At 46.7% G+C, this 23,449-nt stretch overlaps 4 protein-coding genes across 4 annotated transcripts; all 4 read right to left on the bottom strand.

The window, feature by feature from the left end:
* Positions 1-2,876: 2,876 nt before the first annotated feature.
* Positions 2,877-4,788, bottom strand: LOC4342236 (flavin-containing monooxygenase FMO GS-OX-like 8). The gene has a single exon (XM_015790302.3). The coding sequence runs from the start codon at positions 4,371-4,373 to the stop codon at positions 2,934-2,936; it is 1,440 nt and encodes a 479-aa protein (XP_015645788.1). The 5' UTR covers positions 4,374-4,788; the 3' UTR covers positions 2,877-2,933.
* A 742-nt stretch (positions 4,789-5,530) lies between these two features.
* LOC4342235 (flavin-containing monooxygenase FMO GS-OX-like 8) lies at positions 5,531-8,708 on the bottom strand. The gene has a single exon (XM_015790181.3). It carries the CDS (start codon positions 8,666-8,668, stop codon positions 7,238-7,240), a length of 1,431 nt encoding a protein of 476 aa, XP_015645667.1. The 5' UTR covers positions 8,669-8,708; the 3' UTR covers positions 5,531-7,237.
* A 6,121-nt stretch (positions 8,709-14,829) lies between these two features.
* On the bottom strand, positions 14,830-17,464 carry LOC4342234 (flavin-containing monooxygenase FMO GS-OX-like 8). Its single transcript, XM_015789353.3, has 2 exons — positions 15,788-17,464; positions 14,830-15,292 (listed from the first exon to the last, which is right to left on the bottom strand). The coding sequence occupies exon 1, from the start codon at positions 17,247-17,249 to the stop codon at positions 15,819-15,821; it is 1,431 nt and encodes a 476-aa protein (XP_015644839.2). The 5' UTR covers positions 17,250-17,464; the 3' UTR covers positions 14,830-15,292; positions 15,788-15,818.
* Positions 17,465-18,695: 1,231 nt separating this feature from the next.
* On the bottom strand, positions 18,696-23,064 carry LOC4342233 (probable inactive purple acid phosphatase 2). Its single transcript, XM_015791999.2, has 2 exons — positions 22,303-23,064; positions 18,696-20,189 (listed from the first exon to the last, which is right to left on the bottom strand). Exons 1-2 carry the CDS (start codon positions 22,993-22,995, stop codon positions 18,921-18,923), a joined length of 1,962 nt encoding a protein of 653 aa, XP_015647485.1. The 5' UTR covers positions 22,996-23,064; the 3' UTR covers positions 18,696-18,920.
* Positions 23,065-23,449: the final 385 nt, after the last annotated feature.

The raw sequence follows: 23,449 nt of genomic DNA, 5'->3' as shown, positions 1-23,449 counted from the left end.
GTTAGATCTAGCTAGGCAGGATGAGCAGTGTTAGATCCATCAATCGGAAACGATTTGATACCGTGAGATATTTTTTGTTGGACCGGAAAAAAATCTTATATATTTAACAAACTTATGACCGTGTGTCTTATGATAAATATCGGAGATGTAATTTATTTCTATTATATTATAAAAATGTATATATTGTTGCAAGATCATTGTCAAAAGGGTGTGACTCTGGCTATTATTCCTGATCACACGTATATACCCTCGGAACGTGACTATTTAATCGGGGCAAGATTAGCACATGATGATTATTTAATCATATCATGCGCCATCATTGAACATTGAAACTATGCCTCTACACGAACGTGTGTCATCAGGCTAATGTAGCTACCATTTCTCTGAGATTTTGTCAGAGCCCATTTTTAGTTGTTAGTAAGGGTCAAAACTGACGAATCCTCCTGAACCAAGGATATGATAAGAGTTCATAGATAGATATTTGATGGATATAGAGTTGGATGTGAATGGTAGCATGCGGATACGAAGCAAATATTGCAAATCCTGCTTTAATCTAACAAAAGCTCATTTTGCCCTAAGAAATAGTATTATTTAAATAAACATGCAGATATATAAAGTATCCTTGGAACGACGTGACTATTTAATGGGGGCAAGCTTAGCACATGATGATTATTTAATCATATCATGCGCCATCATTGGACATTGAAACTATGCCTCTACACGAACGTGTGTCATCAGGCTAATGTAGCTACCATTTCTCTGAGATTTTGTCAGAGCCCATTTTTAGTTGTTAGTAAGGGTCAAAACTGACGAATCCTCCTGAACCAAGGATATGATAAGAGTTCATAGATAGATATTTGATGGATATAGAGTTGGATGTGAATGGTAGCATGCGGATACAAAGCAAATATTGCAAATCCTGCTTTAATCTAACAAAAGCTCATTTTGCCCTAAGAAATAGTATTATTTAAATAAACATGCATATATATAAAGTATCCTTGGAACGACGTGACTATTTAATGGGGGCAAGCTTAGCACATGATGATTATTTAATCATATCATGCGCCATCATTGGACATTGAAACTATGCCTCTACACGAATGTGTGCCATCATGCTAATGTAGCTACAATTTCCCTGATATTTTGTTAGAGCCCATTTTTAGTTGTCAATAAAGGTCAAAACAGAGACGATATTATTCGCTCCAAATCCTCCCGAAGCAAGGATATGATAAGAGTTCATAGATATTTGGTGCATATAGAGTTGGATTTGAATGGTAGCATGCGGATACGAAGCCGGATGTGATACCGATGATATGCGATGGATGCAGATTATTCGATATTCTAAGCAGATTATGTGGTGGAGGGTTTGGTAAACAATGCGATTTTCTTGGCCCATATCTTGTAACCACTCTATTTGGTCCATTTCACATCAGACAACCCATTCAGTAAATTTTGGGATAATTTCCTTAGCTCATCCACTCTATTTGGATCTTTTTTTAAGTCTTGGATTTAGGATTTAAAAGTTTAGCGATTAGACATCGAGATTTCATTTTAGAAAAATATATCAATAGTAAGTTAGAATTTGATTTCTTGTTCATCCACCATGACACCTAAAATGTGATACCAGCTGTCCTATATCGATATGTTGTGTGATGTTATTATTAAATGCTTAGGATATTGTTATTATATTGTTGCCTGTTGAATTGATGACTTAATGTTACATTGATTGAATATAGACGTCATATCCGATGATTTTAATCCATTTATGAGTTGAGCCTACATTGGCTTTGCATTGTTTTAGAAATCCGAAATGATTCTCTCCACATCCATATACCATCCACACCCGCTCCAAATCTACTACAAAATAATGGTTCAGGAGATAGTATGACTACTATCCATTCGAATCCGATCCTTTTTCACCTCTGGTTGTCAGCACGTGAGCTCAGGTTTGGTATGGTGCCAATGTGATTAGACCTATCTCTAGATGGCCAGCCCATCAGTACAGTACACAAACAAGAACAACAAACAAATAAAAAACAACGACATCGTGCGTATGTGCAGCCAGAGTTTGCACTGTATGTTGATGTTGGTGTGTGAATCACTGAACCTGATCTATTTTGAAATTTGAATCTTGTTAAATCGTCTCAGTTTCTGACATATACTCCGGTTATGAATTAGTACTATATAGTAATAGTAGAACCATGCGTAAATTTTCGTATTGTTCTATCTCGAGATAAAGTTGATCTTGTGAAAAGATCGATCATACATAACCTTTCAACATTTTGAGACTGTATCCTATGGGTTGCGTTGCATTATTTAATATACTTATACATTCCCTCCTTTTTCTTTCAATAATGCTAAGCTGAACTGATTAGAATCGAGTGCCTTTTCCTGCTAAATATTGTGCTTTTTTTAAAAAAAAAAACGCAGACGCTCATAACACACGCACACTCACGTACACCCAGCTCAACTCATTTCCGTTCACTTTTAGCCAACATCTTTGAGCCCCATCATTTAGTTTATGCTTATACTTCCTATGTGTTGCGTTGCATTATTTAATATACTTATACATTCCCTCCTTTTTCTTTCAATAATGCTAAGCTGAACTGATTAGAATCGAGTGCCTTTTCCTGCTAAATATTGTGCTTTTTTTAAAAAAAAAACGCAGACGCTCATAACACACGCACACTCACGTACACCCAGCTCAACTCATTTCCGTTCACTTTTAGCCAACATCTTTGAGCCCCATCATTTAGTTTATGCTTATACTTATACGTCAAAATTTGAATTTCAAATTTAATGTGGAAGTTGATTTTATGATTTTTTTTCATTATAGTTTATTTTATATTATTTATTTTTAAATAGCTAAAAACACATATATAAAAATTTTATTCGCAAACTATTATTTTAAGTTGGTAATAAGCCGGAATTTCTCATAAAAGATGGGGCCGTTTGTCATCGTCGCCCTGCTGCGTCAGCGTCGTCGCCGGTGAGATCCAGCCGTGCAGCCTCAGGCCGTCGGCGACGAGGTCGCTGTCATGGTAGTCGTCGCGGAAGGTCTCGAGGTTGTCGCACATGGTGAGGTAGGAAGACCACATGAGCTCCTTCTTCCACGCCTCCAGCCGCGGGAAGCCGCAGTTGCGCTCGCCGTAGTCGTCGCAGTACTCCAGGTCCAGGATGTCGTGCGTCCGCCGCTTCGCCACGCCGGCGGCCTCCCTGCCGCGGTTGTACTCCTCCGCGGCGCGCGCCATCTCCTCCGGCGACGGCAGCGCCCTCCGCCCGGACAGCACCTGCGCCACCCACCTCGCCTGCACCTCGTTGAACAGCGGCACCACCACCATGGCCGGGATCCCCACGAACGACAGCGACGGCGCGAGCGCCGGCGGGAACACGTGGTCGAACAGCGGCCCGACGCGGTTGTCGTCGACGGTGACCTTGCCGTCCGTGTCCAGGAACGGGTACGAGTAGGTGTTGCCGGTGCAGTAGACGACGGCGTCGGCGACGACGCATGTGCCGTCGACGAACACCACCGTCCCGTCCTCGCGCAGGTGTTCGATCTGTGGGTGGAGGTGAAGGTTGTCGTACCTGGCGAGAATCTTGGACATCGCCGGCGTCATGGCCTCCTCCGGCGACTTTGCGCTCAGGTGCACCTCCTTGGCGACGCGGCGGAGCTCTAGCCCGATGTCCTTGCTGCTGATGCCGCAGCCCACGATCACCACCACCTCGCCATGGAAGGCGTCCGGGACGCGGTAGGAATGGGAATGCAGCTGCCTCCTCCTCCACCTGTCCATCCCGTCGATGGTCGGGAGCCTTGGCTGGCAGAAGTGGCCGGACGCCACGACGACGGCGTCGAACACCTCCTCCGTCTCCGCCTCGCCGTGGTGTTTGCTCCTCACCGCCCACCGCAGCGAGCCGTCGCGCCGCGGCGGCGCCATGGCGACGCGCGTGACCGCCGTGTTGAGCCGAACGGCGTCCATGAGGCCGAACACGTCGCATAACTCCCTGATGTACCTGAGGAACTCGGCGTGGCCGGGGAACCGCCGCGCGTCGACCTCGCCGGCGCCGGAGTCGCCGTCCTTGCCTGGGCGGAACGGGAAGTCGGAGAAGCCCATCACCTCCCTCGGGGTGATGAGGCGGAGCGACGCGTACATGCTGCTGTGCACGCCGGCCACGCCGAGCGGGTCGCCGGCGTCGGTCGCCGTGTCGTACAGCCACTGCCCGCCGACGCCGCCGCGCTGCTCGAGCACCGTCACGTCGAGGCCCTCTCGCCGCAGCTCGCGCGCGGCGGCGAGGCCAGACACACCGGCGCCGATCACGCACACCTTCTTGCAGGATGCCATCGTGATGGAATTGCAATCAAATTTGCAGCACATTTAAATAAAGCTTGTACAGAGCAACATGGGTCAGCATGGACAGCTCCCAGTCCGTTTAAAATTGATTTTTTTTTGGAGATGTTTCAACTTGAATGGATTTGGTAGAAACAGCTCTGAACAAAGCAACCAATCAAACTGAATGCAGCAAACAATAAATACAGAATATATCATTATAATCACCATTAATGACCAAAGTATGTGCTCTCATGTAGAGTCAGAGATGCCTTACCTGCTCATCATTTTTTTACAACACAAAGTTAATATAAGATGCTCTTCAAAGGAGTAGTAATCACCTTTCTTTAATCTTGGAACATCCCATTGCTCAACTGCTTTCTTTAATTGTTTAGTAACATTTGCATCTTGACCTTCTGAGGTCATAAACTTAATACTCGCATCTTGACTACTGTATTAGCAGTCGTCTTCCAACAAGAAGATGCTGCTACCTAATGTCATGCAGGAGTGGTTTAATTTTTCTTTAGTGCAAATGAACCCATATCTGCAGTTCTGCACAGACAAATCATAATAACATATTGCTAAGATAAATGTTAGAATTTTTTTTTTGCGGGGAAGATAAATGTTAGAATTGACTAGACATAGTTATCCCTCGACAAAGAAACTACTCAACACCAGCTACATGAAGAAGATAAGATTACATCATCCATTTTAAATACTTCAGAAAGAACAAATACAATCCTTTTAAATACACTAGAAAAAAATACCCATGCGTTGCAACAGTTAAAGATATTTTTTCAGTGATACAATAGTTGGTAGGAGCTTAGCGATAAAGTGAAGCACTATGATCGCTATTAGGGTAAATCATGAGGAAAATGATAAGGGAAAGTGAGAATCGATTTTTGTAGTCAATTAAAGGAGAAAACACACGTGAAGACATATTGACGTGGCCATGAGCCCATGACGGGAGGCGCGCTATGCGTGCGTGCAACGGATCGGTTGAGAAAAACCAGATGGACAGAAAACCTGGAAGCGATCGGGCAAAAAGAAACCAACGAAAAAAAGACAAACCAAAAAAGTACCGAATCCTTCCGTATTTTTTAGTTAGATATATATATGGTCATATACACGATCGACTACAAATATGATATATATTCAGTTATACTAACAGATGTAAATCGTTTATGTCATAAAAAAGTTAGTTATACTAATTTGTAAATGCTTAATTAGTTTGCATTCAATGATCGAACAGATTATTACATTATGGTACACCCCCTCGGAGAAATAAACTACTAGCAGTAATTGGATAAACTGAACAAAACTAAAAAGGTTCAGTTTTGAGTACAATGAAAAATCCTCTTGAGTGGTGGTATGCAGGGAATAAGGCCAATGCGGATGACAAGAAGCTCACGGGTTCAGAGGTGTGTGATGCCATCATTTACCATACAATGGACCTTGAAAAACTGCAGTTGGATCGAGCTCCACGTATGATGATGAATGAAAAATGGGAATCGCCACCGGCCGCAGTGGCGGATCCAGCATGGGGCAGCGGAGTTTCGAGCCCCCACTACTGACGTGAAAACTATGAGAGACCCCACGAAGACCCCACTAAAATTTTTTACCATATGCAGATGGGAGGAGGGACTGTAACTCTACCTAGTATGCTCAGACCCCCACTGCTATTTATACATATAAGATCAACACTGATGCATCTTTTGATGTGAGTACGTACGAACACCGTTGTAGGCTGAGGCTACCGCGGCGCTCCACAGTATCGAGAAAGTTGTGCAGCTTGGGATGACAAGAATCATACTGGAGACGGATGCCACAGAACTGCAGCGTACGTGCTCTCACATCGCCACATCGGCGGACTTTGATCGTCATCAAGATGGATGCTTATTTCGCCAAATAAAAGTCTTTGTTTCCTCTCATTTCGTTAGCTGTCTCATTTGGTATTGTCCGAGGTCTTGCAAGAAAGTGGATGACTGCCTAGCTAAGTATGGGGTGAGTTCTGTTAACTCTCACAGTGCATGTCAACCAAGTCCCTGAGCTTGTATTCCACCAGCTGGATTCTGGCGATTTGCCTAGAGCCCCTGGTTAATGAAGGTGTATTACCTGGTGTCAAAAAAAAAATCCTCTTGATACAGACAGGCCAGCACTTCTTTTCGAATTACCGTGTATTTATTTTGTTTCCTTAGGCTTAAGCAGAAATTATTGGAGTCTAATAAGCAGTGGCGCTTCCACGTTCAATCACAGGATCCTAGATATTTTATCCAATCATAACTAAAATGTGCCATTTTAATTAATATACTAACTAATAATTAGATAATCCCTCCGTTTCGAAATGTTTGACGCCGTTGACTTTTTAGTACATGTTTGACTATTCGTCTTATTCAAAAAATTTAAGTAATTATTAATTCTTTTCCTATCATTTGATTTATTGTTAAATATATTTTTATGTAGGCAAATAATTTTATATATTTCACAAAATTTTTAAATAAGACGAACGGTCAAACATGTGCTAAAAAGTCATTTTTATGTAGGCAAATAATTTTATATATTTCACAAAATTTTTAAATAAAACGAACGGTCAAACATGTGCTAAAATGTCAATGGTGTCAAACATTTCGAAACGGAGAGAGTAATTACTACTCCCTCCATTCCAAAATATTTGACGCCGTTGACTTTTTAAAACATGTTTTGACCGTTCGTCTTATTTAAAAAATTTAAGTAATTATTAATTCTTTTCCTATCATTTGATTTATTGTTAAATATACTTTTATGTATACATATAGTTTTACACATTTCACAAAAGTTTTTGAATAAGACGAACAGTCAAACATGTTTTAAAAAGTCAATGGCGTTAAATATTTAGGGAAGGAGGGAGTACGTATTGCACCCGGTAATTTTTGTTATATGTTCGCCACTCCAATTGCTTTTGCGTCGTCGTCCTCCTCCTGCGGCCGCGGCGCGACGGGAGTCCAGCCGTGCCGGCGCAGGCCGTCGCGGACGAGGTCACTGTCGTGGTAGCCGTCGCGGAAGCTCTCCATGTCGTCGACCATGTCGGAGAGGGACGAGAAAAAGATCTCCTTCTTCCACTGCTCCATCCGCGGGAAGCCGCAGGTGCGCTCGCCGGAGTCGTCGCAGCGTTCCAGGTCCAAGAACATGTCATGCGTCCACCGCTTCGGCAAGCCGGCGGCCTCCATGCCGCGGCTGTGCTCCTCGACGGCGCGCTGCATCTCCTCCTGCGACGGCAGCGTCCTCCGCCCGGACAGCACCTGCGCCACCCACCTCGCCTGCACCTCGATGAACACCGGCAGAAGCACCTTGGCTGGGATGCCCACGAACGACAGCGACGGCGCCAGCTCCGGCGGGAACACGTGCTCGTACAGCGGCCCGACGCGGTTGTCGTCGACGGTGACCTTCCCGTTCGTGTCCAGGAACGGGAACGAGTAGTTGTACCCGGTGCAGTAGATGATGGCGTCGGCGACGACGAACGAGCCGTCGTCGAACACCACAGTCCCGTCCTCGCGCAGGTGTTCGACCTGTGGTCTCAGGTGGAGGTTTTCGTACCTGGCGACACTTTTGGACATCGCCGACGTGATGGTCTCCTCCGTCGACTTGGTGCTGAGGTGGACCTCCTTGGCGACGCGGCGGAGCTCAAGCGCGAGCTCTGCGCCGCTCACGCTGCACCCAACGATGACGACGACCTCGCCGGCGAAGGAGTCCGGGACGCGGTACGAGTGGGAATGGAGCTGTTTCCTCCTCCACCTATCCATCCCGTCGACGGTCGGGAGCCTTGGCTGCGAGTAGTGCCCGATGGCCACCACGACGGCGTCGAACACCTCCTCCGTCTCCGCCTCGCCGTGGCGCCTGCTCCTCACCGCCCACCGCAGCGAGCCGTCGCGCCGCGGCGGCGCCATGGCGACGCGCGTGACCGTGGTGTTGAGCCTGACGGCGTCCATGAGGCCGAACGCGTCGCAGAAGTCCCTGATGTACCTGAGGAGCTCGCCGTGGACGGGGTACCGCCGCGCGTCGCCGCCGGCGTCGTTGGTGGGGCGGAACGGGAAGTCGGAGAAGCCTATGGACTCCCTCGGGCTATTGAGACGGAGCGAGGCGAACACGCTGCTGTGCACGCCGGCCATGCCGAGCGGGTCGCCGGCGTCGGTCGCCGCGTCGTACAGCCACTGCCCGCCGACGCCGCCGCGCTGCTCGAGCACCGTCACGTCGAGGCCCTCTCGCCGCAGCTCGCGCGCCGCCGCCAGCCCCGCCATCCCGCCGCCGACGACGCACACCTTCTTCCACTGCGCCGGCAGCTTGCCGTCGTCGTGGTCGGACACCATCCTTCCCTTCTCGACGAGAGCAAGAGAGACAGTTATATAAGATCCTACGTACTACTCCCTCCGTTTCTAAATACGTATTTGACACATGTTTAACACATGTTTAACTTTTTAACATGTGTTTGACACCGTTTAACTTTTTATATGTCGTGGTCGGAGTATTTGACACCGTTGACCTTTTAACACATGTTTAACTGTTCACCTTATTTAAAAACTTTTGTAAAATATATGTAAAACTATATATATACATATAAGTATATTTAACAATGAATCAAATGATAGAAAAAAAATTAATAATTATATATTTAAAAAAGTCAACGGCGTCAAATATTATTTAGAAACAGAGGCCAAGTAAGCGAGACACAGTTGTCCGTTGCAACGGGAAATAAAAAAAAAGGTTAGAAATTGCTCTGCGCAAGGTATGTGATGCTACCCCTTCATGTCGGATGTTGTACCTCTACTCTAGAGTTTACATCAATGTTATCCTTATCTATTTGAATTGCAGAAGCCTAGCCACAGAACTCATTCGCTGAATTTTCTTCTCTCCGATGTGCTACAGTTTGACAACTTTGATCCAAAACATAAACTCAACCAAGTTACGGCGTTTGAGAAGGTGATAGTGACAATGACGAAAGTTACTTCCTTAAATTCTCCAGTCCAATAAGCAGATGTTGCTCCGACAAGACAAGTCTGCATTTCACAAATATAAAAACGATTTTCCTGGACGAACTCCTCGTCAGATTCCGGATGGTCCATAACTGACCGAGTTTGGAAAAATCGTCCTCCTATTTTTAGGTGCGGATCCTTAAGATTCCTTAAGAGGTCCGCACGCAAAAAATAAGCCAATTTTTACGTGAAGACCCGAGCATCTTAAGAGTACCGCACGCGAAAATCCCCTCCCTCCTCAGGTATTTTTTCCTCTCAACTACTTCAAAAATTTCTATCTTATCCTCTCCACCTACTTGTCCTTATCCTATTTCTTATCTCTCTCTCTCGTCTCTTTCTCCACAGGCGCGGGGCAACAGGCGCGAGGCGGCTGGCGACGGCCGGGAGCGGCGGCGGGCGGCGGCAGCTAGCGCGTCCTTGCGTGCGGCCGTGACCGGCAGCGGCGCCCCTCGCCCGCCCGGCCGGGTCTAGAGGCGGCGCCCCTCTCCCGCCCAGATCCGGCGGTGGGCAGCGGTGGAAGGTGGCGATGGCACCGCCACCAACGGTGACAACGACGACAACGACGACAGCGGCAACCACGAGGAGGGCGGCGGCTAGGGTTATGTTTTTTATTTTATTTTTTTGGGGGTCTTTTTTTTTGTTGCGTGTGGGCGACATAAGCCACCCGCATACGAAAAATCTGATTTTTCGTGTGCTGGTGCGTCACCCGCACGAAAAGTTTCATATTTTCACAGGCACCCTGTTGTAGACGGGCGTGAGATCCGCACGCGAAAATCCCTTTCAACTGCAAACAAAAATCGTTTTGGTATTAGTGTTTGATGTATGCCTCGCGCCGATGTAGTAGTCATGATGGCTGACATGGTCGAACGATGTTGCACGGAAAGGTTCTTATAAAATGCATCTAAGGAAAAAGGAACCCGTCAAGTCGTCCTCACCTCCTTTTTCATGGCCACACTCGACCGTCTGCTAGTCACCCATATTTTTTTTATTTTTGAAATAAACCTTTTCAATACTTAAGATATGAAACTTGAACTGATGTGACAAAATAATACTACCACACCATCCTGGTTGCCGTGGTAGGATTAAATTATCACACCCGCAGCAAGTAGCGTGATAGTAATTTTTCCTCGCCAGATGGGCTGACTTGGCTACAAGGTTTAAATTTTAAAAATAAGTTTTAGAAGAGTTTATTTTTAAAATAAAAATTTAAAAAAGTTCAAAAAAAATAAAATAAAAATTCATCAGCCCAAGCTAACTTGCTGGTGCCATCACCATCTTCGTGGGCCGCGATGACCCTGTCACCGTACCACGACGAGCTCGCCTCCCTGTCTAGTAGCAGCGACCTCTCTACTCGTCCTCCTTTCTCACGTGTGTAGCCCCGTTCAGTCTCAATCCAGAGATTTGAGTGGCCAGGACAAAACTAAAAGTGGAAACACTTAATACTCCCTCCGTTCTAAAATATAGCTATTTTTAAAGTTGACACGGATATTAAGAAAATATGTGAGAAAATTAGAGGAAGTGTGTGATTGAGTGAAAAGAGAAAGCATGTCAAGAAGAATGGTTGTGATTGGTTGAGAAGAGGTAGGTGAAAAAATAGCTTTATTTTAGAACAAGGCACTGTGGTAGAAATAACTATATTTTAGGACAGAGACATTAATATCAAAGTAATAATTAATATATATTATTTGTTGTTTCATCGTATACCCTTGTACATATCACTTGATGACATGGTATCTGGGATGAACTGATAAATGAAAAGATTAACACGTTAATGGTTAACTTCATATAAATTATGAATTGGTTATAAAAGTACAACAGTATCATATTAATAATAATTGAAACTAATATAAATCTTTCGGCAATACGCGCTAGGCGCTGGTGGTTGCATGATCGATTCAGTGATATTCATCGTAGCCTCCAAGGCTCTACGCTAACCTGACGAATCCAATCAGGCAAATTAGCCAAAGGCAAGTAGACAACGTGGTGTGCTGATCAATTGGCTGCTGCTCTCACCTCGATCGTATTCACGGCAGCCGGCGGCGAGGTGGATAGGTTGCTAGGATCTTGTTTGGTTCTATGGGCTAATTACTAGTCCTCACCTTTTAGCTCTGAATTAGCTCTTAAGGATTCAAACAGGTGGGCTAATTTGAGGCTAAAGTGAATTAGCCCTCCTCAAAACATTAGCTCCTCCAAAGGGTGCTAATGGGGCTAGTTTTGTGTGGGGACTATCAAAAAGCAGCTCTCTCTCTCTACCTTTTAGTCTTGAATTAGCCCATGGATCCAAACATACCACCCTAGAATAATGTTTATCCTACCAATTTATGACTAAACATTAGCTCTCAATATTAGCCCTGTGCTAATCTTTCAAAAAGGGCCTAGGTCACGGCGGCAATTAATATATCTTGAACGCGTTGGATCAATTGGGAACGATCGATGCTTCTCGTTAATCACAAATTAATTCACAATCGTAACTTAATTTGTCTGGTCGTCTACTCACGCTAGCTGCAGAACGGAGGAGAGGATGACCGATCAATCCCCTTGGACTCTCTCTGATCTCTCTCTCTCTCTCTCTCTCTCTGCCCGGAGGATGAGCCATCGTGTTACTGCCATAGCACCCAGTACGTCCGGCTCATCGGGTTCATCAACCTGGCCGCCCTCATCACCTCATTAGCCTGCCTCCCCAGCGATTTTTGAACTTTTTTTATTTTACATCTTAAAAATAAATCATTCTAAAACTTATTTTTAGAATCTGAACCTTTTGGTCACACAACGGGCGTGATAATTTTATCCTGCCACGCAACGAGAATGATGAGATCAAATAACGGTGCCACGCCAGCCAAACCCATGAGGCTAAATAGCATTGTCACGTCAACCAGACCGACGTGATAATGTTGTTTTGCTATGTCAGTCCGGCTGGCGTGGCCAAAAGGTTTAGATCTTGAAAAATAAGTTTTTAAATGGTTTATTTTTAAAAATTAAAAATTTAAAAAAAATAAAAAAAAATCCTCCCCAGCACCACTCCTGGCCGGCGTCGGAGCTAGCGTGGCATCCGTGCTCCTGCTCGCGTGCCCGACGCAAGGAGATCCGATCTAGTTTTTGTTGGAGTCGGACTCGACTCTCGTGCTTCCAGTGAGATGGGTACACTACTTAGAAAAATAGTTTTTACAGCGGCCAAAAACAGTTTTTGTAGGTGAGGGAGACATCCGCCGCTATCCTAACGCCTGCGAAAATCCAAACGGGTCCGCGGCCTGACTGCGAAAATAAAGCGAGGAAACAGAAGAAAAATCCGGTGCTACCCGCCGGCGTCGGCATCCCCCTCCGGCCGACGGCTCTCCACCTCCGTCCGGCGCTGCTGTCCGAGGGCGAGGGGAGCGCCGCCTTTGCCGTAGCTGCTAGCCGGCTCCCCTCTTCCGTCCAGATCTGGGAAGGGAGCGGCCGGTGCTGTTTGCGCCGCCGGCACCGACGTCTGGGGCGAAGGAAGGGAGAGGATTGGTGCCCAGAACCGCCGCTTCCTCCTCCTTGCGCATGCCGAGATGCCGACCAGGCCATTGGTTCCACCTCCTCTGACGCCGCCGCGCACGGCCCCCTTCCTCCTGCCACCGCCAACCTCCCGCCGCTGCCGCTGCCGCACACGTGGCCACCGCCCTCCCCCCACCCCCCTTAGGCCAGATCTGGGAGGGAGCGAGGGAGGGGAGCGCCGCCGGCCACTGCCCTCCCCACGCCCCCCTCGGGCCAGATCTGGGAGGGAGGGAGGGTCCGGGAGCGGCCGCCGCCCTCCTCCGCCACCACCCGCCGCCAACCTCCGCCTCCCGTCGGTAGTCGCGGCCCTCCGCTGGCAACCTCCCGCCGCCGCCGCCGCCACCGCCACACGTGTGGCCACCGTCCTACCCCCGCCCCCCTCAGGCCAGATCTGGGAAGGAGCGAGGAAGGGGAGCGCCGGTGGCCCCCGGTAGCCGCCGCCGCCTCCTCCACCGGTAGCCGCCGCACGCCCTCCGCCGCTGTCAGCACCGGGGAGAGGAGGAGAGCTAGGTGAGGGGAGGGGAGAAGTGCGGGAGAGAGCTGAGAGGTGCGGGAGGAGTGCAGGATTTAGAAAAAAATCTAGGGTATATAGCCTCTATTTATATTCCCTATGTACTTAGAAAAAACAGATCGAGTTAGAGCTAGGCGTGGCGGATGATGAAACTGGCTGCGCACTTCCCATCGGAAAGCTCATGGCTTGCACTGGAGTCGGAGGACGGAAGAAAAATAGAATTTTTTTATTTCCTATTTTTAGGGTCGATATGTCCATGCGTTGCAATGAGCATTGGTGGAGAAACCATCTTTACTCTCGGTTGGGAACCCCTTTAATCCCGGTTCTCCAACCGGGAGTAAGAATCCGGGACTAAAGATGGACCGGTTGAAATAACCGGGACTAAAGATGTATTTTAGTCCCCGTTGGTACCACCAACCGGGACTAAAGAGAGGGGATCTTTAGTCCCGGTTGATGTTACCAACCGGGACTAAAGAGACAATAGCGGCAGTGCAAATGGTCCCTTTTTCTTTTTCTTTTTTCCTTTTCATTTTCTCCCGAATCAAGTAGGCAAATCCCCAAATCAATCCCCAAATCTAACTAACATCCCAAATTCACATCACCAAATCCACATCACAAATCATAAAGTTATTTATACTCACAAATCAAATACATCACAATATCCTAAGAAATTACTCAAATACATCACAGATCCAAACAATGAATCACAAATTTGTAACTTCTCAGTCAAATACATCTCAGTGAATCATCACAAATTAAAAAAAAAGAATGCCGCCGCCGGTCGCCATGAACGATGGGCGCGGCCCAGCCGCCCGCCGCCGGCCGCAGCCCCGCCGCCCGCCGCCGCCCGACGCCCCGCCGCCCGCCGCCACCCGAAGCCCCGCCGCCCGCCGCCGGGCGCGGCTCCGCCGGCCTTCACCCCGCCGCCCTCCGCCGGGCACGACCCCGTCGGGCGCCGCCCCGCCGCGCGCGGCCCCGCCGCCGGCCGGCCCGCCGGATGGGAAGGGGAGGCCGGCTGGGAATGGGAGGAGGAAGGGGGAGGAGAGGATGAGGGGAGGAGTTGGAGAAGAGAGTTAGAGAGGATAGATCTGAGGAGAGGGGGTGAGATTCGATCTGTCTACGTTGTAACTGTGGAGGAGAGGATAAGGGATAGGAATTATATACTACGTGTTTAATTTTAGTCCCGGTTGGTACTCCCAACCGAGACTAAACATCATCTTGATCTTTAGTCCCGGTTGGTAGTACCAGCCGTGACTAAAGTGGTGATCTTTAGTCCCGGTTATTTACACCAACCGGGACTAAAGATCCTCGGCCTCCTGACACACATTTGACAGGGGATGAACTGGGACTAAAGATCAAAATTTTTATAACCGGGACTAAAAACAATCTTTAGTTCCGGTTCTTTTTGGATCCGGGACTATTATGGATTTTGCCGGACCGACCAAAGATGGTTTCTCCACCAGTGGAGTTATATAATTTTAATTGTACATAGTAATCACATTTTAATTGTACATAGTAATCACCGTTTGCAACGCACGCGCGTTTGTAATTAAAGTCCTATACAACAACACATTTCATCTAACAGAAAGGAACTTTACAGATGGTACAAAGTCAATATGACCGTAGGAAGTTATCATGTACCCAAGATTCACTAGTTTGCTATTGCAGGCTTACATGAAGTTATCATATTACCCTTATAAAGTTTATGACCTTAGGGGCATATTAAAACATTTTAGTGGTCCCCAAGTAACATTTGATGCTAACTGGTGAGAGCAGTTGACGTGGTTCCCATAACACTTTTCTAAAATATATGCTTTGCTGGATGGTACTTTTCCTCAACTTCGATTGCTCGAGTCGAACACTTGTGCCTGGACTTGAATACTCTCCCATCTTTTAGCTCCTCGTCACTTCACTTGTCTTAGCCAAAGAACCTGCTCAAACACAATGCCTTTAGTGATGCCAATTCGAGCAAGTAATCTTGTTCGAACACATTTTCCTTGGAACAGGCCCTATTGGGCGAATGCAAATTCTTGGTCAGAAACGGCTACATATTAGAATTTGATTTGAGCAAAGCTCAAAAACACTTTCCTCATCATGCGAGTTTTTGGCCGAGTATAGGGGATGGTGTTCACCCCCTGCTACAACAGTAATGGCCAGCGATAACTAGAGACTGGGATGCACATAAACGTACAGTATCAGCACTTAACGATGGCATTATCAGTCTTCGGACACGCACATATCTCTAAACTAATTGTATGGTGAGAAAATCGAATGTAATCCGAGAAGAAAGATGGCGGCATATTTATAGCAATTCCGAAAATAAAAAGGTTCAGTTTTTAGTACAATGAAAAATCCTCTTGAGACAGACAGGCCAGCATTTTTTTTGTTGAATTGTCGTGTATTTATTTGGTTTGCTTCATCTTAACCTGAATTTATTGGAGTCCAATCCAAGTGCTTTTATTTGTGGGCGTCGTCGTCCTCCTCGGCGGGAGTCCAACCGTGCCGGCGCAGGGCGTCGCGGACGAGGTCGCTGTCGTGGTAGCCGTCGCGGAAGTTCTCGATGTCGTCGACCATGTCGGAGAGGGATGACACAAAGATCTCCTTCTTCCACTGTTCCATCCGCGGGAAGCCGCAGATGCGCTCGCCGTAGTCGTCGCAGCGTTCCAGGTTCAAGAACATGTCATGCGTCCACCGCTTCGGCAACCCGGCGGCCTCCATGCCGCGGGTGTGCTCCTCGACGGCGCGCTGCATCTCCTCCGGCGACGGCAGCGTCCTCCGCCCGGACAGCACCTGCGCCACCCACCTCGCCTGCACCTCGATGAACACCGGCAGGACCACCTTGCCCGGGATGCCCACGAACGACAGCGACGGCGCCAGCTCCGGCGGGAACACGTGCTCGTACAGCGGCCCGACGCGGTTGTCGTCGACGGTGACCTTCCCGTTCGTGTCCAGGAACGGGAACGAGTAGTTGTACCCGGTGCAGTAGATGACAGCGTCGGCGACGACGAACGAGCCGTCGTCGAACACCACAGTCCCGTCCTCGCGCAGGTGTTCGACCTGTGGTCGCAGGTGGAGGTTTTCGTACCTGGCGACACTTTTGGACATCGCCGACGTGATGGTCTCCTCCGTCGACTTGGTGCTGAGGTGGACCTCCTTGGCGACGCGGCGGAGCTCAAGGGCGAGCTCTGCGCCGCTCACGCTGCACCCAACGATGACGACGACCTCGCCGGCGAAGGAGTCCGGGACGCGGTACGAGTGGGAATGGAGCTGTTTCCTCCTCCACCTATCCATCCCGTCGATGGTCGGGAGCCTTGGCTGCGAGTAGTGCCCGATGGCCACCACGACGGCGTCGAACACCTCCTCTGTCTCCGCCTCGCCGTGGCGCTTGCTCCTCACCGCCCACCGCAGCGACCCGTCGCGCCGCGGCGGTGCCATGGCGACTCGCGTGACCGTGGTGTTGAGCCTGACGGCGTCCATGAGGCCGAACGCGTCGCAGAAGTCCCTGATGTACCTGAGGAGCTCGCCGTGGACGGGGTACCGCCGCGCGTCGCCGCCGGCGTCGTTGGTGGGGCGGAACGGGAAGTCGGAGAAGCCGATGGACTCCCTCGGGCCGTTGATACGGAGCGAGGCGAACACGCTGCTGTGCACGCCGGCCATGCCGAGCGGGTCGCCGGCGTCGGTCGCCGCGTCGTACAGCCACTGCCCGCCGACGCCGGCGAGCTGCTCGAGCACCGTCACGTCGAGGCCTTCCCGCCGCAGCTCGCGCGCGGCCGCCAGCCCCGCCATCCCGGCGCCGACGACACACACCTTCTTGGAGCTCCGATCCGACGACATGATTGGATTCAACATGGACAGTCTCTCCAACTCCAAATTCAATGGCGTGCTCATCTGAACATATAGATATTTTTTTTTATAAATGGATGGTAGTAGAGCAAGTTTAATAGTATAGCCCACTACTAGCTCTTACTATACTATTAATATTTAGTCTCATCTGCTATACATACATTATGTTTTGGAGTCCATACTGTAGCTAGCTACAGATATATCTGTAGCCTGATGCTTTTCTTTCTCTTCTTTTACCTCTTTAAAATATACTCATAGTTGGCTTATAGTCTGTTGTTCTGTTGTACCTGCTCGTATAGTGCAGACATGGTCCTCACAGTGTGCAAATGGGGGAAGCGGCTCCTCTGACTTTTGAAGCGAACGGCAGACATGCACAGTAAAATGAGCCTGTCGCTACAGTGCGGAATAGTGATTTGTAGTTTTACTGTAGCAAACAGTGCAAAATACTGTTCAGAATTACTATTCACCGATTCGCTGTAGCGAACTAGCGATCGATCTTGTCCGTTCGCTGTGGATCGGACGGCTAGAAATACTCCCAAAGTCACGGTACTATAGCTCTCTGAGTAAAGTCAGAGGATCCCAATCCGGGGGGATCCGATTCAGGTGCAGTAGCCAGTGGGACTGCAAAATAAGCAGTCAAACTAGCATCGCATGATCTAAAATGGACGTCCCAGATATATCCGAGCACTGTAGCAAAACACTGTAGTGATTTAATGTGGAAAGGTACTGTTCTGATTTTACTGTGCCAAATCCGTTTTGTCCGTTAGATTTTGATATAGAGGGCTCAGATTGTGTGCAGTAGTTACCGTGCAGTCCTAGTAGCTACTGCATTTGATCACAATCCAATCCGGGGATACCTCTTGGCCTACCTGAATCGGTGTCAAATCTATTCATCATTTTTTATTCAGAATAAAGATGATACCTTTACATCATGAATCATCATCATTCAGAATAAAGATGATACCTTTACATCGTGACGTACACATATTTCCGTTTATGCTTATCAGCCAAAATTTGAATTTTTAACATTAAATTTGTAGCTGATTTTAAGATTTTTTTTCATCGAAATTTATTTTCCAGCCTTTGCTTTTACTTCTTCCGTTTCACAATGTAAGTCATTTTAGCATTTTCCACGTTCATATTAATATTAATGAATATATATATATATATATTCATGAATATGGGAAATATTAGAATGACTTACATTGTGAAGCCGAGAGAGTAGGTTGCTAAGAACATGTATATAAAAGTTATATTCACAAATTATTTCTCGTTTACAAATATGTCGTTTCGCTTATTCCATAAATAAACCAAACAATGGGGGCGTTAAATAACAGGGTGTAAAAATGCTTATACAGTTAAACTGATTTTGTAAATTGCTGCATGATACATTTTCTCTGTTACTCGATTCAGTCCCAAACAGAAAAACACAGATGAAACAATGAATCGTGCATTACGTTATGGAACAGGTTAACCACTCATACCAACCAATTGATGTGAACGTAATGTCACTTATTGAAACCTTTATGTATCGTAGAATCACGGCAACAGATATGCTGATCAAACTCTACAATGCCCACGATTGACACAGCACATGTTACAATACTCTATGCACTATAGTACAACACTGTAGAGCCCCAAGAAATGGGGCACGATCCTATAAACAGGTTGTTGATCAAAAACCATTTGCATTTGCATTAGATACAGTGTGTGATTTTAGGTCTCCTCGTTCTTCACTGGGGTCCACTGTGCAGCTTCTTTCTTCCTTCTGATCAGAAATCCAAGAGAGAAACCCAGAACCAGTGCAAACATCACGCTGCCTACAATTTCCAAGGAGAACAGAGGGATTTTCAGTTTGGTGCTGACCCCTGTGCTGAGCTTTGTATCATCGATCACCTCAGGAACACCATTGTTATTAGATACTTGCCCAGAGAATATCTCCACCATATCATGGACTTGCCCATCATGGTTGCCGATGTACGTTAGTGTCAACTTCTCCTTTGTAGCTACAAGTTTTGTGTATCCAAACTCCCCACCACGGTACATAGACCTCTCAGGCTGCGGATAGACAGGTACATCAGGGTGATCCTTCCTTGGCTGCCAGAATGGTTGATAATCTTGACCACCCATCCCGATCACAAGATGAACAGGGGCACCAGGGTATACGAAGCTTGATGACATGTTGACACATTGGAAGTTTTTCATGGGGCAGAACCTCTCGTACCTGTGGACATGTCCCCAGAGTGCAAGGGTCACTTTGTATGTTACCAAGAGTGGTTCCAGGTTCTGGAGCATCTGCTGTCTATGAGCAAAATCCCTAGCTTCATTGCTTGATGTATACATTGGCCGGTGGCCCTGAAACACAATGAAAGGAGTTCTACTTCGGTTGACCTTCTCTAGGTCAGCTTTTATGAAGTTGTATTGGTCACTGCCCTGAACAAAATTAGTCTCAGTTGACATGTAAACAAAATGCACAACCCCTGAATCGAAGGAGTAGTAAAGATTTCGGGTGTCGGGAGCTCCATTGCCAGTAGGCACAAAAGAATTGCCAGGCATTCTGAACTTTACGCTGTAAGGTATGCCACATTCACCTCCACCATCTGTTCCATATATACCAGTTGCCCACCAAGGTTTCCAAGGTTGCAATGGCCAATCATATTCATGATTTCCTATGCAGACATGGTATGGGGTATTGGCAGCAATAGGCTCAATCTGGTTGAAGAAGTGATCCCATACCCAAGCATAACCTCTAGCATAGCTGATGTCCCCAATGTGTGAAATAAATGCAGGCTTATCTCCAAGGGCTTGAATATCACGAAGTATCCACTTTACAGTCGACAAGCTTTCATCTTGCGTGCGGACATAGGTGTTATATGGTATATAAGTGCCCATGTCACCAAAGAGAAATGCAATAGTTTCATTGGCTTCGTTGTCACGTGAAATGAAGCTGTACGTATCGCTCCATCCTGAAGAGTTGCTACCAACCTATGCAGAAAAGCCCAGTCAATCAAATTGAACAACAAAAGGCATATACAAAACATGCTCAAGTGTCACTACTCAGTTACTCACTATTATTTTACTGGGCCTAGCATCAATAGCACCCTAGCATATTTTACTGGGCCTACTTGCTCTAGAAGCCATTGTCCAAAAGCTTGTACATCTTTTAGAGGGGATTAAACATGAAACTGATGGCAGTTAAAAACACAACATGGCTCGGTCTTGTTTAATTTGGTAAGTCTAAATTAAGCTAATTTGGGGAGAAAATTCTGAAGTCAAAGCTGAAACTCTGAAATAAGAGAAATTTTTTATCTAATTCCCTCCCCCCCCCAAAAAAAAAAAGAAAAAGAAAATGACAATTCATTTGTGTCAGCAAAAAGAAGCAAATAAAAATTCAAATATTATTAATCATCATTCATCAATAGTATAGCATGTATGCTTTCCATATACACAATAATAATAGAACAAAGAGGTAAATAGATAACATAGGCACTTAAAAAAACTGATTTTAAAAAGTACTAGAAAACCTGAATTTTGAAAATAATGCGTACCAACCAACAAAAGAAAAATGGCGTTTGAATTTCTGTCCAAAAGGTATACTCATCAGGTCTTTTAAGGAATCACCAAACTTTAAGAAATATTATAACCTACAGTGCTCAAATGGAGCACCAGTAAAAATCCAATTATAATTCATAGAGCAATTAAACAATACACATGCCACTCAATGAAGCAAACAGTGAAGAAGTAAGTCGCATAACCACAGCTATCTTATTAATCATCATTCATCAAAAGTATAGCATACATGCTTTCCATACATAATAATAATAGAACAAAAAGGCAAATAGATAACAAAGGTACTTACAACCAAAACTGATTTTAGAGAAGTACTAGAAAACCAGAATTTTGAAAATAATGAGTACCAACCAACAAAAACAAAAACTGGCGTTTGAAATTCTGCCTAAAAGGTATCTCATCAGGTCTTTTAAGAACTCACCCAACATTCAAAAATAGTATGAACTACAGTGCTTAAATGGAGCATCCGTAAAAATCCAATCATGATCCATAAGAGCAACTAAGCAATGCATATGTCACTCAAATGAAGCAAACAGTTAAGAAGGAAGTCACATAACAACCAAAGCTTAAGATAGAGCAACAACAAATTTGAGTGAAATCCCTTGTAACTGAAATCCTAAACCTCAATTCACATACAGTTGTATTCTAACTGCAGGAAAGAACTGAAGCATGTTTGATTGGTAGAAGCTTAGTAGCTAGTCAGAAAAAAGAAAATCATGATTTTCAGATGACATAACTGATCTCTAAACTCCTCCTTAAAGAAAGTATTGCCAATCGAGTCATGTAATAACCCATGAAATGTTGAGACAAAAACTTCAACCAACTTCAGTTCTAAAAAGGGAATAATCAAAGATAGTTTCCGAGGTGGGTGCTCATGCTCCAGTAATTACCTCTAAAAGTTTGATGCATCAGCCATCTTCACCTCAAACTGAATTTATAGGCCAAAACTTACTACAAGTCACGATCACTAAATCAACAAAATTCAATCCCTGGAGCCCAAAAAACACAGCTCCAGCTCACTCTTGGGCTCGAGCACTAAATTTTCATGTGCCTACAGTACTACCCTAAATCCCAAATTGCAATTGTAGGCTGAACACATATAAAGCAGAAGTTAAATCGCTACATAAAAATTCATCTTTAGTGTAGTACTATAACCAACTTCAGTTCTAAAAAGGGGATAATCAAACATAATTTCCAAAGCGGGTGCTCATGCTCAAGTTAGTATCTCTAAAAGTTTGATGATTCAGCCATCTTCACCTCAAACTGAATTCGTAGGTCAAAACGTACTATAAGTCATACTCGCTAAATCAACAAAATTCAATCCCTGGATCCGAAATAAAAAAGGAGCTTTAGATCACTCTCAAGACTCGAATCCTAAATTTTCATGTGCCTACAATACTACCCTAAATCCCAAATTGCAATTGCAGGCTGAACACATATAATTAGCAGAAGTGAAGTCGCTACAAAGAAATTCATCTTTATAGTGTAGTAATTAACAATCAATTCAAAGCAGAGGCAAGTGATTGACCTTGTAGAAGTACCTCCTCCCGGGCTCCAATCCCTTCATGAGTCCATCGAAGACGAACCCTGGATCCCTCCACCCGACGGAGGAGTTCGCCGGCGAGTCGCACATGTGCTTCTGCTCGTACGTCCTCACCTCCGCGGCCACCTCCTTCCAGCCCTCCCCCTCCTCCTTCGCCGGCCCGTACCTCACCACCCTCCTCCCGCCGTCGCCGCAGACGAACATGACCCGCATCTCGTCGACCCCGTCGGCGAACGAGAGGTGCACCTGGTCGGGGCGGGAGGGGGAGTCGAAGGCGACCTCACCGGAGGCGGCGACGCGGTGGCGGCCGTGGGGGAGCGGGTTCCCGTCGTGGTCGATGTGGTGGTAGGAGTACTCCCTCGCGGGCCAGCGGAAGAGGCGGAACTGGTAGGGCGCGCGCAGGTTGGGGAGGCGCGGGAGGGTGAGCTCGCCGGTGCCCGTGCGCCAGGTGGCCGAGCCGTTGAGGAAGAGGTAGCCGAGGAAGTCGCGGTCGGAGGAGGTCGGCGGCGAGTAGATGCCGACGTAGTCGAGGCCGTCCGGGTCCGGGAGGCCCGACCACCGGATCGTGATCTCGCGGTCGGACTGGGTGAGCTTCGCCGGCGTCGCGGTGAGCGTGGTGGCCGCCGCCGCCGCCGCGGCCTCGCCGGCGGCGAGGAGGAAGAGGAGGAAGAGAAGCATTTTGCGGGCGAGACGACGTGAGGAGTTAGCGTAATTAATGGAGAGTAGGTCACTGACGAGGTGGGGCCCACTGTCAGTGGGTCCAGCTCCAAGTGGAATATGCCTTGGATGTTGGAAGTTGGAAGGGCAAATGGATGAAGTGAAGAGATACCGAATTGAAGATGGCAAATTGTCCACTTTTGCGGCTTGGGCTGGTTTGGTTTGAAGCCTAAATTAGATTTACTAATATTTCGTAATTTCAATAGTGTTTAGTGACATGCCTAAGAAAATAAGTCATTTCAATAGTATAAACTTAGGCTATTTTAACTTTAATCCAAACACGATTTTCCTTACCAAAATTAGTTATGTCAAAACTTGTCAAAATTTAGCATTGACAAAATTTGGTAAGGCCTATTTAGGCCACAATTCAAACCAACTCTTTAAGCCACTTTTGAATGAATGGGGGTGGAATTGA

The sequence above is a fragment of the Oryza sativa genome, chromosome 7, assembly GCF_034140825.1.
Source record: "Oryza sativa Japonica Group chromosome 7, ASM3414082v1".
NCBI lineage: Eukaryota > Viridiplantae > Streptophyta > Magnoliopsida > Poales > Poaceae > Oryza > Oryza sativa.
This window is presented reverse-complemented; position numbering and strand designations above follow the sequence as displayed.